The sequence below is a fragment of the Chiloscyllium plagiosum genome, chromosome 22 (assembly GCF_004010195.1).
Source record: "Chiloscyllium plagiosum isolate BGI_BamShark_2017 chromosome 22, ASM401019v2, whole genome shotgun sequence".
NCBI classification, from domain to species: Eukaryota; Metazoa; Chordata; class Chondrichthyes; order Orectolobiformes; family Hemiscylliidae; genus Chiloscyllium; species Chiloscyllium plagiosum.
In genome coordinates this window covers 52,816,202-52,835,738 of record NC_057731.1, presented here as the reverse complement: position 1 = coordinate 52,835,738, position 19,537 = coordinate 52,816,202, and the positions used below count along the sequence as shown (strand labels likewise).

General features: G+C 46.4%; 1 protein-coding gene across 1 annotated transcript in view; it reads right to left on the bottom strand.

Annotated features, from left to right (window-relative positions):
• Positions 1-3,162, bottom strand: part of sema4gb (sema domain, immunoglobulin domain (Ig), transmembrane domain (TM) and short cytoplasmic domain, (semaphorin) 4Gb) — a 27,438-nt gene extending 24,276 nt beyond the window's left edge. The window contains exon 1 of the mRNA XM_043713176.1: positions 3,044-3,162. Coding sequence (XP_043569111.1) covers positions 3,044-3,162 — 119 coding nt within the window. The remainder of the gene's footprint in view (positions 1-3,043) is intronic.
• Positions 3,163-19,537: the final 16,375 nt, after the last annotated feature.

Genomic DNA, 19,537 nt, shown 5'->3' with positions numbered 1-19,537 from the left:
CCACACCCCCCACACCCCCACACCCCCTCCACCCCAACACCCCCCCGCACCCCCAACACCCCCAACACCAACTGACCTGACACATGCATCTTCCCACCTTCCCACATCAATTAGAAATGTTCAGTCCATCGAACACTGATTCCCTGTTAATCAGCTGTTTAATCCCATTCACCGACACTTCTAATGATGGTTACATAGCAACCTGATCAATTATTATAAGACCAAAAGGTGTGGGAGTAGGCCATTCAGCCCATCGAGTCTGCCCCATCTGAAGCAACCTCACTAGACCCGTATTATTCACTCTGCTTTCTCTCTCCATGGGGGAGGTGGTATCTTCGTGGTATTATCGCTGGACTGTTAATCCAGAGACCCAGGTGATGTTCTGGGACCCTGGTTCTAATCCAGCCACGGCAGATGGTGGAATTTGAATTCAATAAAATTCTGGAATTAAGAGTCTGATGATTATGACCATGGATCAATTGTTTGAAAAACCCATCTGGTTTTCGGGAAGGAAACGGCCATCCTCACCTGGACTGGTCTACATGTGACTCCAAACCCACAGCAATGTGGTTGACACTTAACTGCCCTCTGGGTAATTAGGGTTGGGTAAGAAATGCTGACCCAGCCAGTGATAGAATCCCTGTGGTGTGGAAGCAGGCCCTTTGGCACAACAAGTGCACACCCACCCTCTGAAGAGTTACCCACGCACATTCATTCCCCTCCCCTATTACTCTACATTTACCTCTGACAAATGTACATAACCTACACATCCCTGGACACTATGGGGCAATTTAGCGTGGCCAATTCATCTAACCTGCACATCTTTGGACTGTGGGAGGAAACCCACGTATATTATATTATTTCTTCCCAACATTCTAATAGACCTGTCGAGGGAGGTTTTTGTGTTGGTTTGTTAACTGCATTGTTTACTTATTATTTCCAGCTGGGAATTGTTAACTTGCATTTCATATTTGGCACAGAGGGCTGTTGAGGCTGGATCATTACGTATCAATGAGGAAGGGGAATTGAGGATTACTGGGAAAAGGCAGGAAGGTGGAGATGGGGAGTATCGGATCAGCCACGATCCCATTGAATGGCAGAGCAGACCCAATGGGCTGAATGGTCCATTCTGTTCCAACATGTTATGGTCTTAAAATCATTGAGTTGAGTGATTTTTTTTTCATTGATGAGCACAGTTGATTGTTCTTTTGCTAGTTTCCTCATTTTACCCCCCTGTATTTTACCAACTTTTTATACTGGACCTTAGATTGGAGATTTTTATTGTCACCTTGCTGAATACCATGGGGAGTTCTCGATATGTCGCCATGTACTGTGACATAGGAAGTAGCTGCTAAAACTTAACAGAATAGCATCTGCGCGATATCAACAGGACAGTGCACTGGTTTAAAAAGTCTTGCATTTGTTCAACATTCATACTGAAAGCTTGGCCATGTTATCCTCCTAGTTATGGCACTGAGTAACCGAACACGCACTGTGGGAGATTCTAAAACTGAAAGACGAGACAGAAAGCACCTGGAAATCTGGTTATGGTAGTGAAGAGCCTGTCCAGTTCACTAATGTCCTTTAGCATCCCGGGTCTGACCTGGATATGATTAGTCCCATTCAAGGCAGTTTCTTTATTCACTTGTGGGACATGGGTGTCACTGGCTGGGTCGTTTATTGCCTGTCCCTAATTGCCCCTTGAGGAGGTGATATGGAGCCACCTCTTTACCCATTACTGTCCACGTTCTATAGGTAGAGGTACCTTCTGAAGACCTTGGGGAGGCAGGGACTGGGCCTGACTATGACCTTCTCTCCAGATTAAGAAGAAAGACATCTCAAAATGCTGGACACCCTGCACATGACTGGAGAGGGCAGTGACCATCACTGTGTAGCCAACAACAGTATCTATGTTGTGTACATGAGGAGCATTGTGTACATGGGGAAGGTTGTGTACATGGGAATGTTGTGTACACTGAGAACGTTGTGTACATGGGAAATGTTGTGCACATGAGAAATGTTGTATACACGAGGAATATTGTGTACATGAGGAATGATGTATACATGAGGAACATTATGTACATGGGTAATGTTGTGTACCTGAGGAACATTGTGTACGAGGAATGTTATGTACATGAGGAACATTGTTTACACGAGGAATGTTGTGTACATGAGGAATGTTGTGTACATGAGGAACGTTGCGTACAAGAGGAACATTGTGTACATGAGGAATGTTGTGTACATGGGCACATGAGGAATGTTGTGTACATGAGCAATATTGTGTGCATGAGGAATGTTGTGTACATGAGGAATGTTCTGTGCATGAGGAATGTTGTGTACATGAGGAATGTTCTGTGCATAAGGAATGTTGTGTATATGGGGAACGTTGCGTACATGAGGAACATTGTGTACATGAGGAATGTTGTGTACATGGGCACATGAGGAATGTTGTGTACTTGAGCAATATTGTGTGCATGAGGAATGTTGTGTACATGAGGAATGTTCTGTGCATAAGGAATGTTGTGTATATGAGGAACGTTGCGTACATGAGGAACATTGTGTACATGAGGAATGTTGTGTACATGGGCACATGAGGAACGTTGTGTACATGAGCAATATTGTGTGTGTGAAGAATGTGTACATGAGAAATGTGTACATGAGGAATGTTGTGTACATGAGCAATGTTGTGTACTGACGAATTTTGTGTACACAGGGAATGTTGTGTACATGAGGAATGTTGTGTACTGAGAAATGTTGTGTACACAGGGAATGTTGTGTACATAAGGCGCATTGTGTACTGACAAATTTTGTGTACACAGGGAATGTTGTGTACATGAGCAATGTTGTGTACTTTCAAATGTTGTGTACACAGGGAATGTTGTGTACATGAGGCGCATTGTGTACTGACAAATTTTGTGTACACGGAATGTTGTGTACATGAAGCGCATTGTGTACTGACGAAGTTTGTGTACACAGGGAATGTTGTGTACATGAGCAATGTTGTGTACTGAGAAATGTTGTGTACACAGGGAATGTTGTGTACATGAGGCGCATTGTGTACATGAAGCGCATTGTGTACATGAGGAATGTTGTGTACATGAGGAATGTTGTGTACATGAGGAACATAGTGTACATGGGGAACATTGCACACATGAGGAACATTGCGTACATGGGGAACGTTGTATACATGAGCAATGCTGTGTACTGAGGAACATTGTGTGCATGAGCAATGTTGTGTACATGAGGAATGTTGTGTATGTGAGGAATTTTATGAGCATGAGGAACATTGTGTAGATGTGGAATGTTATGTACATGGGGAATGTTGTGTACATGAGGAATGTTGTGTACATGAGCAATGTTGTGTATGTGAAGAACATTGTGTACATGGGGAATGTTGTGTACATGGGGAATGTTGTGTACATGGGGAACATTGTGTACATGTGGAACTTTGTGTACATCAGAAATGTGTACATCGGGAATGTTCTGTACATCGGGAGTGTTGTGTACATGTGGAACATTGTGGACTTGAGCAATGCTGCGTACACTGAGAACGTTGTGTACATGAGGAATATTGTGTACGTGGAAAATGTTGAGTACGTGGAAAATGTGTGCATGAGGAATGTTGTGTACATGAGGAATGTTGTGTACATGAGGAATGATATATACATGAGGAACATTATGTACATGGGTAATGTTGTGTACCTGAGGAACATTGTGTACATGAGGAATGTTGTGTACATGAGGAACATTGTTTACACGAGGAATGTTTTGTACATGGGGAATGTTGTGTACATGAGGAATGTTGTGTACATGAGGAATGTTGTGTACATGAGGAACATTGCGTACAAGAGGAACATTGTGTACATGAGGAATGTTGTGTACATGGGCACATGAGGAATGTTGTGTACATGAGCAATATTGTGTACATGAGGAATGTTGTGTACATGAGGGTCACACCCAGTGGATCAGAGGTTTGTGTTTTCCATCAGACATGTAATGGGTCGAATGGCTGCAGAATTCCACACTCCAAATCACCTCTGCAGCATAGGACCGAGGGAGTGTTTACGATAAAGCAAAGGGATTGTAAAAATAGGGAGGTTTTGCTCAAACTAGTCTAGTCTAATTCTTCTTGTCTACCCAGTCATTACTGACACCACAGACAGAATCTAGTTTCAAAGTGAATTAAGTATAAAAGCCAGGAGGTTTTACTAAAACTATACAAAGCATTATTCAGATCACAGCTGGAATACTGTGAACAGTTTTGGAACATTTAGCTCAGGAAAGATGTACCAGCATTGGCAGCAGTCCAGAGGCGATTCACTAGATACCCACGTATTCTTCTGAGGAGAATTGAGTAGATTGGGCCTGTACTGCCTGGAGTTTCCCAGAATGAGAGGTAAGATTGTCTGGGGACTTGACAGGGTGGATATGGGAAGGCTGGTTCACCTCGTGGAAGATTTTAGGACCAGAGGATCAAATAAGGACCAAGTGTTACATTTTTAAAACCGAGATGAGGAGAAATTTCTTCTCTCCGAGGGGAGTGAGTCTGTGGAATCCTTTACCACAGAGGGCTGTTGAGGCTGGCTCCTGAAGTATATTCAAGGCCGAGAGAGATTTTAATCAGGATGGGAATCAAAGGTTATAGGGAAAAGGCAGGAAAGTGGAGTTGAGGATTATCAGATCAGCCACTAAGTGTTTGAGGTGAAAGCGAGGTCTGCAGATGCTGGAGGTCAGAGTTGAGAGAGTGGTGCTGGGAAAGCACAGCAGGTCAGGCAGCATCCAAGGAGCAGGAAAATTGACATTTCGGGCAAAAGCCCTTCATCAGGAATGATGTGAAAGCCCATTCAAATGTCGATTAAGCAGTGTACCTGATGATGGGCTTTTGCCCGAAACGTCGATTTCGCTGCTCCTCGGATGCTGCCTGAACTGTTGTGCTCTTCCAGCACCACTAATCCAGAATCTGGTTTCCAGCATCTGCAGTCATTGTTATACCCAGTATTAAACAGTATCTAGTGTAGCTGCTGCATCAACACACATCTCCCTGCACACTGCTGTTCAATCACTGACGTGTTATTTAGTATTTACTGAATGACATGTCATCGCTCAGTTGGACTTACATTAGCGTAAGTATATTTACCGGCTGCAGGAAGTGAGTAATAAAAAATGAGACCTCCAGTAACTTGTGAAATATTGTGCTTGTCAAGGGAAGAAATTGGGCATTGCTACATATTTCAATTTCCAGGATGCAACATTAGCATTAAGCGCCTCAAGGTGAGGCAAAATCTTCTTTCAGTGCAGAGTAAAGCTCCCAGGGAGTGGATTTAAGCTTCATTCCAGGTACCATTCTTAGAAACCCCTTCTGCGCTCACTCTGCAATGCATTCACACCTTTCCTATAATGTGGCGACTGTACTCGGTACTCCAGCTGAGGACCATAGCAAAGTAAAAACCAAAATAACTGTGGATGCTGTAAATCAGAAACAAAAACAGAAATTGCTGGAAAAGCTCAGCAAGTCTGGCAGCATCTGTGGAGAGAAATCAGAGTTAACATTTCAGGTCGAGTGGAGGATTCTGAGGGAGCATCACTTGACCTGAAATGTTAACTCTGCTTTCTCTCCGCAGATGTTGCCAGACCTGCTGAGCTTTTCCAGCAAATTCTGTTATTGTTTGAGGTCTAACAAATAGTGAAGGCGGTGTTTGGTATGCTTTCCTTTATTGGTCAGAGTATTGAGTACAGGGGTTGGGAGGTCGTGTTGTACAGGTCCTTTTGTACAGGACATTGGTTAGGCCACTGTTGGAATATTGTGTGCAATTGTGGTCTCGCTCCTATTGGAAGGATGATCTGAAACTTGAAAGGGTTCAGAAAAGATTTACAAGGATGTTGCCAGGGTTGAAGGATTTGAGCTATAGGGAGAGGTTGAACAGGCTGGGGCTGTTTTCCCTGGAGCATCAGTGGCTGAGGGGTGACCTTACAGAGGTTTACAAAATTAGGAGGGGCATGGATAGGATAAATAGACAAAGTCTTTTCCCTGGGGTTGGGGAATCCAGAACTAGAGGGCGTAGATTTAGGGTGAGAGGGGAAAGATATAAAAGAGACCTAAGGGGCAACTTTTTCACATACAGTGTGGTGTGTGTATGGAATGAGCTGCCAGAGGAAGTGGTGGAGGCTGGTACAATAGCAACATTTAAGAGGCATTTGGATGGGTATATGAATAGGAAGGGTTTGGAGGGATATGGGCCAGGTGCTGACAGGTGGGACTAGATTGGGTTGGGATATCTGGTTGGCATGGATGGGTTGGACCGAAGGGTCTGTTTCCATGCTGTACGTCTCGATGACTCTATGACTCTAAATACTTTGTACACATCCAACACCAATCACCTCCTTCCTTTTGTAATCTAGGCTCCTATTAATAAAGCTAAGAATACTGTATTCACACGACACCAGGTTATAGTCCAACAGGCTACGCTCTGAAAGCTTGCGGTTTATAAATAAACCTGTTGGGCTTTAACTTGGTATCATGTGACTTCTGACTTTGTTCACCCCAGTCCAACCCTGGCACGTCCACATCATCTGCTTTATTAACAGCTGTCTCCACCTGCCTGCCACCTTGAATGGTCTGTACCTGACACTATTGAAATAAAAACTAGAGTACACACATTATGGAGAATAAAATGGCTAGTGGAGAGCTTAACAGTGTAACCTGATTCTCTTGTTTACATCATCGCCTGTAACTAATTCCAAACCCTCTATTATCCGCTTGTCAATACATGCGTTTGGAAAGTATTTCTGTTGGCGTCTTTGCACATTGTCGTGTTTTTTGACCAATGGGGACAGTCAGCACAATATCTTGCTGGGCCTGTTGATGGGTTGAAAGCTGCCTTTTACCCTGGAGTGAATTCCTGGAATACAGGCACCTCGGTGATTACCGAAACACGCCACAGCTGATTCTCACGGTGTTGGCTATGGGGCCTTACGGATCTGCTCCTCACTTGCTGAGGCAATTCCTTTTATCTGGGCTAGCAGGAATGGCTGGCAGAGGGGAGTTAGCCCCCATGCCAATGGACTGACTCCACCCCCTTGTGGTGACTCAGCTTCTGCCTGGTCACTGGTTTGGAATCACTGGGCAGGGTCTCTCCAAGCTCTGAGTGAGGTGGGCCTTGGTGAGATGGACCTGGGGTGGCACATTGGCTCAGTGGTTAGTACTGCTGCCTCACAGCACCAGGGTGCCAGGTTCCATTCCAGCCTCGGGCGACTGTCTGTGTGGAGTTTACACATTCGCCCCGTGTCTGCGTGGGTTTCCTCCGGGTGCTATGCTTTCCTCCCACAATCCAAGTGCAGGTTGTGGTGGATAGACTGTGGGAAATTTCCCATAGTGTCCAGGGCTGTTCAAGCAGGGTGGGTTGGGAAATGCAGAGTATCAGGGAGAGGGTAAAGGGGGTGGGGGGGGAGTCTGGATGGGGTGCTCTCTAGCGGATCAGGGTAGACTTGATGAGCTGAACGGCCTGTATCTGCACTGTAGGGCCCCGGCCCAGTAAGTCAAGGGCAGCCTCCTGTATCAGTGCAGATGCTGCCCAGAGCAGGCAGAGTCTGGATTCTCTGCTAATAAAAAAGACAGACAGCACCACACCCATTGTGACTCTGTCTCATCTATCGTGGGCTGTTCTTTCTCCTGGGAAGAGAGCGGGGCAGCTATGATGGAAGGTGCAATTGGGTGGCACAGCTGATAGTGCTGGTGCAGGTGGGGACGTGTCCTGTGCAAGTGAGAGGGCGTTGGGTGGGCAAGGGTGAGTGAGGCAATAGTAAGAGCAAACAGCGTGACCCTCAGGGAGGTCGGTGCAGTCGCAGGGACAGAGTGAAGTGGTAGCCATTGGAGGGAAGGGGATGGCACTCAATGTTGGCAGACAAGAGGAGGGCATTGACGGTTTTCCTCGTGAGCATTCCTTCAGGCTCTGAGGCTCTCCTGCCCCCGGGGTGGTCACCCTGGACCAGGCTGGTTAGGGTCTGGTGTCGGCGTCTCCACTGCTGCCCCTGGGGGAAGGGGGAGTCAGCTACCCCTTCCAGCAGGAGCCCCAAGCCCCTGCCCAAGCCATTTTAAAGATGGCGCCAGCTCCCGGGGGGCCCCAATCAATTCCGGGATATCGGAGAGCAGCTGGTTGCTCTGGGAATGGCGTGCGGTGAGGTGGGGGTGGGAATTGGGCGGGGGGGGTTCTCAATCGATGCAGTAAATTCAGTAAGAGATGGCAGGAGACCTCTGTCATTCCACCAAACTCAACGCAACCCAAAAGACCAAAAGATTCCACTAACAGTGTGTGCACACCTCCGGTTACACGGCAGCTTATCTTGACAGTACGATACTCGGTACGGCTTTATTCCATCGTGTTGTGGTGTACGAAGCTCTGATCATTGGGCTCCACTTGCCCATGGTTCATTCAGTGGGGCCTGAGTCAGATGCTCATGGCTTCAGGTTCCACCCTCGGCTCTTCCTCACTGAGTCAGGACTGTAGTTGCTCAGACTCGCTGAGGGAACACTGCTGTGCTGAGGGCCATTGCTCAGGGCTGGAAAATATCATCCCCTCCGCTCCCCCATGTTTTAATCCTTGTGGCCAGGGCGATTCTCCTGTTCCCACAAAGCTGCCCATCTCATCACCAAACCAGTGGCATCCTCACTGCACTCTGTGTGGACAAGATGGTGATTGTGATTATACAAGCGTGACCAATGCAATTTAATCTGCAAAGGTATGACTTCTCGGGGCATGCCTCAATGTAGACAAATTGAATTAGAATCCCTACAGTGTAGAAACAGGCCCTTCAGTAGAAAGTGAGGACTGCAGATGCTGCAGGTTCCTGATGAAGGGCTTATGTCCGAAATGTCTATTCTCCTGCTCCTGGGATGCTGCCTGACCTGGTGTGCTTTTCCAGCATCATCTTCAGCCCAGCATGTCCACACCAACCCGTCCAAAGAGTAACTCACCCCAGACCCAATCCCCTATCACTCTACGTTTACCCCTGACCAATGCACCTAACCTACACATCCCTAACACTATGGGCAATTTCATCCCTAACACTATGGGCAATTTAGCATGGCCAATCCACCCTAACCCGCACAACTTTGGATTGTGGGAGGAAACCGGAGCACCTGGAGGAAGCCCACACAGACCCGAGGCTGGGTCCCTGGCGCTGTGAGGCAGCAGTGCTTAACCACTGAGCCACCGTACAAGAGACACCAAGAACCATGGAAGGATCATGAAATTAGCAGTCCCTCACCAAGATCAGGTCTTTGTTCCTTCAACGTGGTCTGTCGTTGATGTGTTATTAATTATGAACTTTGCTTCTATTTTATGAGTGAGGCAATAGTTTCTCATGACGCAGTTAACAGGATGAACCCCCTCCCCCTCTCTCCAGCTCCCCATTGAATGCTTGACAACAGTTAAAGGCAGAGTTTGTTCCAATGATAGTGCTGTTTGGAGGTGGGGATGGAGATTGTAATCTCTACTGTAATTTTCTTTGACAGATACATGAATGGGAAATGAGCGGAGGAATACAAGTCCTTGGAAAATAGGCGCCAGGTTTAGAAAGAAGATCTGGATCGACACAGGCTTGGAGGGCTGAAGGGCCTGTTCCTCTGCTGGAATTTTTTTGACCTTTGTCCTTAAAGCTGAAAGAGGAGCCAGCATTTCCACACAGAAACAGGCCATTCAGCCCAGCTGGACTGTACTGAAACAAACACAATATATTTTTCTTGTCTGTGTGTAAGGGGGAATTGTTTATAAAGTGATCAGAACTTTGATGTGTGGCATTTGCTTAATTTAAAGTATTTGTGTGTAGTTAGAACCTCTTAACATATTGTGATTTCTCATTCAGTAAGAAACCTGGTCCCTGCTTTCAACCTGGATCTGAAAATTAGGGAGTGGGGGGATTTTATGTCAACCTTTAACTTTAATGACAGCTCCAGGATGATTGATTTCTAGTGTGTTACTCCAGTGGGTTGCCTTGTGATAGTGTTCCAGCACAAAACAAGAGCAAAACTTTTACTTACATCGTAGATGTTTTACTGCCAATAGAGTACACATTTTGTCAAAGCTCAACTCAGTAAACTAGGTGACAGCCACTTGCTGGTTAATTATTCCGGGCAGCGCCTTGACTGATCAGAGTCAACCCACCTGACTGAAAATTGACACAAAGCCTGGCAGTAAACTGTCAATCATTATTAACTGGTGCATTCCCAATCAGAATTCACCTGCCAACCAATTAGCGCTTCTCCCCTCATACAATATAAATGTTGGTTTCCTGCTAAAGTTGGTATTCTTGCAAATTGTCCTGATGCCTGTAATATTAAAAAACTCTGCGTCAGAAGTCGCACAATACCAGGTTATAGTCCATCAGGTTTATTTGAAATCACAAGCTTTCGAAGCGCTGCTCCTTCATCAGAGCACTTCCTCCCACTTGACAAAGGGGCAGTGCTCCAAAAGCTTGTGATTTAAAATAAACCTTTTGGACAATAACCTGGTAACCTGGTGTTGTGTGACTGCTGACTTAGTCCACCCCAGTCCAACACCGGCACCTACACATAATGAAAACCTTCATCACAGTACGTCATTTCTCAACGGTAAACAACTGTACAATGTTTTATATGCACAAAATAGTTAAAATTGCCATGGGATAAGTGATAACAAGGCCAATTTCAGAACATTGTGTGCAATTCTTGGTCTCCTTCCTATCAGAAAGATGTTGTGAAACTTGAAAGGATTAAGAAAAAAATTACAAGCATGTTGCCAGGATTGGAGGATTTGAGTTATAGGGAGAAGCTGAATAGGCTAGGGCTGTTTTCCCTGGAGTGTCCGAGGCTGAGGGGTGACCTTTATAAAATCATGAGAGGCATAACTAGTGTGAATAGCCAAGGTCTTTTTCCAAGGATGGGGGAGTCCAGAATTGGAGGACATAGGTTTGGAGTGAGAGGGAAATATTTAAAAGGCACCTGAGGGGCAACATTTTCACACAGAGGGTGGTGCATGTATGGATTGAGCTGCTAGAGGAAGTGGTGGAGGCTGGTACAATTAAAAGGCATCTGGATGGGTCTATGAATAGGAAGGGTTTAGAGGGATATGGGCCAAGTGCTGGCAAATGGGATTAGATTAGGTTGGGATATCTGGTCGGCACAGACGAGTTGGACATCTAAATGACTCAATGGCACTAATTCTGTTCTAACGCTGTATTAGCTATGACCGAACTTAGTGAGCAACTTTCTGGAGAAGCTATGTGGTGATCTTAACGGGGAGGCTTTGTAATGTTCTGTTTTATCTCTTGGTGGGTTTGAGTTCCTCAGTCAGTTCCCTGTAGCTGGAATGAAAATCTCACGCCGGTGTGTTGAATTGAGTATGGGAAGTAAATGGACTGTACAGAGACCATCTCAAATGGAGATCTGCAGCTTGCTGTGTTCATTGTAAAACTTACAGCGGTAAGGGGACAGGGGCCGATGGAAATGTAGATACTGAAACACACCAACAGCATGGGAAACCAGTGGATGAATACTGTGGTCAGGATCAGCCTGACAACTGTCCCAGTGTTTACTTACACAAGACCTTCAGAACTACATAAAGTGGCAGAAAGCCTCCATGCTGGTGATTATGCAATAAAGCTCTCTGTCAGCTAACCCCATCAGCATCTGGGCTTAAAATAAACCACAGATGCTGGAGATCTGAAACAAAAACAGGAAGTGTTGGAGAAACTCAGCAGGTCTGGCAGCACTGAAAATACAGAAAGAGAGAGAATCAGAGCTAACAGCTCGAGTTCAGTCTGACTCCCACTGTTCTGACGAACTCTGTTGACTCTGCTTTTCTCTCTCCACAGACGTTGCCAGACCTGCTGAGTTTCTACAGCACTTCCTGCTTTTGTCCCTCATGCACTTATCTGAATTCTCCTTAAAGTCTGATAAAAGAAATGGGGAGCGTAAATGCCAGCACGGAGGGTTAGGGCTGAATGGCTGATTTGTGCTTTCTATCTAAGGCTCTCTGTGGTGTGGAGGTGCCGGTGTTGGAGTGGGGTGGGCAAGGTCAGAAGTCACATGACACCAGGTTACAGTTCAACAGGTTTATTTGAAATCACAAGCTTTCGGAGCGCTGCTCCTTCAGAGCACTTCCCTCTGCTTCCCCTGAGGAAGGAGCAGCGCTCCATAAGCTTGTGATTTCAAATACACCTTTTGGACCGTAACCTGGTGTTGTGTGACTTCTGACCTTGTCTAAGGTTCATGCGAAGGAGGTTAATCAGTGAGGCGTGTGGCGTTGGATCCTCCCTGAAGCTTTGAGCAGTATTGTGGGTGGATTTCAGTGCTGGTGCAATGTCACACAGTTAGACGTCACGTTCCAAAGGTTGGCTGTATGAATCAAACAGAACCGTCCTTTGGTTACTGATAAATCAGCAGAACACAGGCCATGCTCAATCAGTCCCCCTTGTGGATCCAAAACTCAGAACTCAAAACCAAATATCTACTCTTGGTTGTGATCACCTGGTTGAGCAATATTTGCCAAATAATTATGGAAATAGCCGGGCTAAAACACAATGTGAGATAATCAGTCAAGTGCGTGATGTGGCTTAATTAGACTTGCTAAAAGCAGCACCCATTCATGCACAGGGCCCCATTTATCTGCTCAAGTCTTGCACCCATTCTCAACTCCTCAGGAACTTTTGGTGCCTAACGTCCTCACCATGGCAATATCTTGGCCAATCAGGGTTCAATTGTCAATGCATCAGAACCTATTTCTCTGTTGTATGCAGTGGTTGTGAAGGGTTGAGATTTGGTATTCTTGCCTGTGTCCTGATGTGTAATCTATGTCTCTCTGCTCAGCACTCTTCCTGAAGGTTCTTGGGTTAACCCTGCGTATGCTGTGATTCTCCCATTCGCTCCTCACTGTATTATCAATGAGAAATATGCAAGTAGAATTGAGAAAAGACTTTGAAAGATGTTGTGTCTCACTGCACTACCGTTCGTCACCTCGCATTTGTTTGTCAGGGTTGGGAAAGCACTTCTGAAAGCATCAAGTAAACATTACCCTTCCTTCCCAGAATGCCGCAGTGCAACCATTTGCCCCCTCATTCAGAAACAGTTCCAAAATATAACTCATCTTAAGCCCCTATTCACATTCCAAGATCCAGTGTTATTAAACAGGGCCCTGTCCTGCCTGTTTTGATGCCATGCCACTGTTATGAAGAAGAGCACTGGAGGTATCTCGGGCTAATAATAATTATCCCTTGATCGAACATCACAGGAACAGGTGATCCTGCTGATTATCACATTGCTGTCTGTGGGAGCTTGCTGTGCACAAACTGATTGCTGTTTTTCCAACATTACACCACCACATTACACACTTCACAAAGTGAAATTCATTGGCTTTAAGCCCCTCCCTCCCTTTCTCCATCCTTCGTTACATCCCTCGCTCTATCTCTTTCTCCATCACAGGCTCTTCCAAAGTTCAGGCCTTGCTTTTCCATCTCGAGCTTCCATCAGTCCCGACCCTATATTGGGAAGTGTGTGCGATTGGTCAGTTTACTTGGAGACTCCGTCAACCTCGATCGCTCTGTCTCACCCTTTCTCCCGAGCATGAAGCCTTCCCCAATCCTTCCCTTTGCTCCGTGGCAGAGAGGGAGCGGCCCATTGTTTCACCGTTGGAGGTCTTGTATTGCACAACACTCAGAAGTAGATGCAAACCCCAAATCAATAGGTTTTTGATCGGGAAGGGTTGTACCAGCCATGATCTAACTGAGTATTGTCCTGGAGTCTTCTGTCCTTGCGCTTCTAAGTTCCTATTTGTGATGTGTGCAGTGCTGTGAAGCTGTTAATAAACTCTATTCTTTCTCCTGACACTAGCACTGAAAATTAATCTTCTACACTATATATTTTATCTCTTGTAGATTCATCTGATTACAAGCGATTCAGTCACAGCGTCTCCAACTACACCACACTCTGGCTGGAGGAGAGTCTGGGCCGTCTTTATGTTGGGGCAAGAGGAGCCATCTTTGCCCTCAACATCAGCAACATTAACGACAGCTCTACGAGAGTGGTAAGGAGCATGGGATTGTCAAAGGGAGGGGATGTTCCGCCCATCAGGCCTGTGCTGGCTCCCGGACAGAGCCCATCTAATAGGCCCCCCGCTCCCTGTTCCCAACCCACATCCCTGCAAACGAAGCATCAGTCACCATTCCCTTTCTAAGGTCACCATTGGCTCGGTTCACACTGATCCCCTTCCACAATGTGAATGGTGAGATCTATTGGAGGAATACTTTGTCACCCCAGGTAGTGGGAGTTGGGGGGAGGCATACTGGATTGTTGAGGGGAGTGGAGCAAAGTCCAATGATTGGCTGATTGAGGGTCAGACAGCAGAGATAATTGTTCCCTCTCCCCCCCCCTCCCAGAACACGGCTGCATTTTACTGCTCCCTACATTCTGTCCATATACCTTCCATTACAAATTTCTTAGCTCACACTTCGGTTCAAAGCAGCTGGAGGTATGTGTGTCACACCTGTTTTGTCTTGGCTAATACCTTAAATGCTTCATATACAGTTTCTGAGTCGGGAGGGAATCCCATTGGGACCATTACGGTCAATATGAGTGTGATAGCGCCCTGGAGTCGTAAGCCATTCAGTCTACATTGTGGAGATCCCAAAATAGCATTTGTGCAGCATTAACTGTTAAGGATGTGGAAAACAGGCACATTAAAGAGCAGGGTCAGAGTTTTACACTTTACCCCCATTCCCGGGAGCTGCTGGGGTAAAATCAGCCCCTCCTACCCTGCCTCAATCAGTGTCTCACTGACATTAGTCTGATCACTCATGGCCCAGTTGGAGGAGCTGAAGTGGCCAGTGGATGGAGAGCACTGAGGGGGTAACCCAGGGCTGGCCAGGGCTCAGACTGAGCTGGTGGGCCCCAGACATCGAGGTGCACCTCAGTGACCCCCACCTTGGAATCTGGCCTGGGCCAGGGGACACAGTGTGAGTGGGAGGGTTTCAGGCACTGGAAGGGGCTGCAGGTGTTCAGGACCAGTCTGATACGCAGAGCAACTGACCCCGCAAAGGGCCTGAGGTAGCCAATAGCGGATGGGGAATGGAGCGGGGGTCAGGTGGAGAAAGCGAGAGGAGAAACCACAGCAGAGAGTGACCGGGGTAGGGGAGTGGGGTGGGGTTACCTAGTGAGAGGTGCTACCTGCTGCTCAGGTTGAATCCTGGGACCTCTGTTTTACACGGGGAGGGTAAACAAATGTTATTTTTAGTTCAGCCCAGTGACTTGGCCAGCATTTATTGCCCATCGCTGTCTGTCTGGAGTCAGTGTTAGGCCAGGCAGGGTAAGCTTTCATTCCCAAGAGGACATTTATGAACCAGATGGGGTTTTCTTTTCATGACAAGCAGCAAAGTTTTCATGGTCATCGATCTACTCTCAACACTGGATTTCTCTTCTTTTCAAATTCCACCAATTCCAACCCCCCCCACCCCGACTCCGGAACATCAATCGGCTCTTGGGCTGAATGATTTGGTGGGATATCACGCGGCTGTCGCCTGGTATAGAAACATCGCTGGGATAACCCAAGTGTGGGAAACAGGTCGGGGTTTGGACTGGACTGGAGTTTGGGGGCATTGGGAGAGACAAGGTCACTTTCACGTAAGGTCAGGAAGATCAAATGCCACGACATCCTCCACTCTGACTCCCACTGGCTCAGAGGAAGAGTGGTGTTTGGCCCACATCACCCCCCCCCCCTCCTTGTTGGGCCGGGCAGTGGGATGGGTGCATTTATAGTTCCATTCGCCTGTGGGTCAGTGCGAATCCATTCACTGAACAGGCCCCTCTCCACACAAACACCACAGGAGCTCCTCTCCTTGTAAATGCAGCTCTTTGACATTAGTGAGCCGGGAATTGCCCAAATCCTGGAGCTCCCGACGTGGTCCACAGCTCCCCCTCCCCGAGGTGGTGATGAGGAACGGGGCTAAACTCCATCCCTGCCCCTGTACCAGCTCAGCCTCTCACCTGCTGTCTTTTATTTATTTATGCACAAGGTCTGAATGTTCATTCAAACTCTTGTTTGGTTAACAGATAAACTGGGGAGTGCTGCCAGCCAAACGAAGGGATTGCCTGGAGAAGCGAGGTTTTACTGAGGTATGGGCGGTGGACTGACCTGATCCAAACCCATGTACTAACCTACACAGAGTCCCATGAACTCATTGTTCCTGCACTCGCCGCTCTGCGTCACTCCGACTTGAAAACTTTTGATCTTGTTTGCAGATTTCTCCATTTTCTGTGTCTCCTCCCTACCTCTTAGAGCTTCCACCTATTTCTCTATAATATGCTCCTCCAGTTCCATCCTCACCTCCCATTTTTGTCTCCCCCACTGTTGATAGCCACGTCTTCAAGCGACGGGTCCGAGACCTTGGAATTCTTTCCCCCTTTAAAGCGTGGACTGAGAGTTGTCTGAGTGGGATTATAGAACCTCTACAGTGGGGAAGCAGGCCATTCAGCCCATTGAGTCCACACCGACCCTCCCAAGGAGAGCATCCTACCCAGACCCACCCCACCCCACCCCAGCCCACTTCACATGGCCAATCCACCTGACCTGCACATCTTTGGACTGTGGGAGGAAACCAGAGCACCCGGAGGAAACCCGCACAGACACCGGGGAGAATGTGCAAACTCCACACAGACCGTGGCTCAAGGCTGGAATTGAACCCAGGTCCTTGGTGCTGTGAGGCAGCAGCACTAACCACTGAGCCACCGTACTGCTCGTGAGTCATTGTGAGTCACTGTGCCTGATATATGGCTTGGTACCAAATTCTATTGATGTGGTATCCCTTCGGTGAAGTGCAAATTATTGTTGTTGATAGACTTGAGTGTTTGGGAGATTTAAACTGAAAGGACCCAGTTGTAAACTTGTGTGTTCTCTTTGCAGATTGACTGTTTTAACTATGTTCGCTTCCTGCAAAGATTCAATAGGACTCATTTATATACCTGTGGGACGTATGCATTTCATCCTCACTGTGCTTATATTGTAAGTATTCCTGAGTTGCCAGCATTGATATTCAAACCGTTCTCCTGTATTGCATATCTTTTGTAGATGTCTTTATCATTTTGACTTAATTTTTCCCCTCTCCCACTATTAAGGAGATTGAGAATTTTGCATTGTCACCTACCTTCGAGGGGAAAGAGAGATGTCCTTATGACCCCACAGTCGGATACACAGGTCTCATTGTAGGTAAGGAGTAAACATCTGATGCTCTGATAAAGCATGTTTGTTATTGAGGTCAGATAGATCGAGGTCATTCTCTGTCTGTCTGGTTCTGTGGAATCGTGACATTCAGGCAATGTCTGTCTAACTGGGCTCAAGCTCAGGAAAATTACAGTGAGTTTCTCGAATTTGGGGTTGGGCAGATACTGGAGATCTTTAATGACGACTGAAAATGCTGGAAAGACTCATCAGATCAGCTGGTGTCTGTGAGGAGAGAAACCGAACTCTGTGTGAAAGGTCACAGGTCACAACGTGAACTCTTGTTTCTCTCTTCACAAATGCTGCCAGATTTTGACCAGAGCAGGCCACATTGTTGACTTGGACTTTGATTAGTAAAGGTAGATCACATGGGATTCAGGGAGAGCTTGTCAATTGAATACAAAATGGGCTCTATGGTAGGAGACAGAGAGTGATGGTGGAGAGTTGTTTTTTAGACTGGAGGCCTGTGACCAGCAGTGTTCCACAGGAATCGGTGCTGGGTCCACTTTTTTTAGATTAGATTCCCTACAGTGTGGAAACAGGCCCTTCAGCCCAACAAGTCCACACCTACCCTCCAAAGAGTAACCCACCCAGACCTATTTCCCTCTGACTAATGTAGCTTGTTTGTCATTTCTGTAGATTATTTAGACGTGCATATAGAAGGCACGGTTAGTAAGTTGTGGATGATACCACAATTGCAGGTCCAGGTTGTTCTGCTGTAACACTTATTTCATTAACGTGAATTTGCTGTAACACGATTAACAAATTGGGGACACTTTAAAAGTGTCTATTGGTTATAATGTGATTCTGGCCACATTTATTTAAATGGTGCTGCTATTATGCAGTTTTCTTATAACAAAGGATCTCATGAGAACAGAACTATCGTGTTATAGCAGAACTGACTGTATAGTGGGCAATGAAGAAGATTATCTAAGATTACACAGAGATCTTGATTGATTGGGTTGATAGGCTGAGGAGTGGCAGATGGAGTTTAATTTGGATAAATGTGAAATGTGATATTTTGGTAAAACAAACAGGGGCTGGACTTACACAATTAAAAGTGAGGCCTTGGGTAGTGTTGTCAAACAGAGAGACCTAGGGTTCAGATACATAATTATTTGAAGTTTGTGTCACGTATAAACAGGGTTAAGGAGGTTAAGAAGGCATTTAGCATGCTTGCCTTCATTGCTCAGACCATTAAGTACAGGAGTTGAGACCTTGTTCTGAGATTGTACAGGAGGTTGGTGAGGCCTCTTGCAATAGTGTATCCAGTTCTGGTCGCCCTGTTATAGGAAGGATATGATTAATCTGGAGAGGGTTCAGAAAGGTTTAGCAGGATGTTATTGGGTATGAAAGATTTGTTATAAGGTGAGGATGGATAGCCTGGGACTTTTTTCACTACAGTGTAGGAAGTTGAGGGGTGACCTTATAGAGGTTTATAAAATCATGAGGGATGTAGATGAGGTGAACGGCAGGTGTCTTTTCCTTCTGGTGGGAGGCATATTTTTGAGGTGAGAGGAGAGAGCTTTAAAAAGGACATGAGGGGCAACGTTTTCATACAGAGGTTCGCGTGTGGAACAAACTGACAGAGGAAGTGGTGGATACGGGTACAGTTACAACATTTAAAAGACATTTGGATAAGTTCATGAAGAAGAAATATTTGGAAGGGTGTGGGCTAGGAGCAGGCAGGTGGGATTAGTTTATTTTGGGAACACAATTGGCATGGTCTGGTTGCATCGAAGGTTTAGATTCCAAACTGTTTGACTCTATGAATCTATGATAAGTGTTTGTTTTTATTCGTTCATAAGATGTGAGTATTTCTGACTGGGCCCAGTATTTATTGCCCGTCCCTAGTTGCCCCTTGAGAAGGTGAGGGTGAACTGCCTTCTCGAACCGCTGCAGTCCATGTGCTGTGGGTAGACCCACAATGTCTTTAGGGAGTGAATTCCAGGATTTTGACCCAGAGACAGTGAAGGAATGGTGATATATTTCCAAGTCCGGATGGTGAGCGGCTTGGAGGGGAACTTGTGGGGGATGGTGTTCCCATGTATCTGCTGCCCTTGTCCTTCTAGATGGAAGTGGTAGTGGGTTTGGAAGGTGCTGACTGAGGATCTTTGATGAATTTCTGCAGTGCATCTTGTAAATGGTACACACTGCTGCTACTGAGCGTCGGTGGTGGGGGGAGAGGATGTTTGTGGATGTGGTGCTAATCAAGCGGCTACTTTGTTCTGGATGGTGTCAAGCTTCCTGAGTGTTGTTGGGGCTGCTATCATCCAGGCAAGTGGAAAGTATTCCAT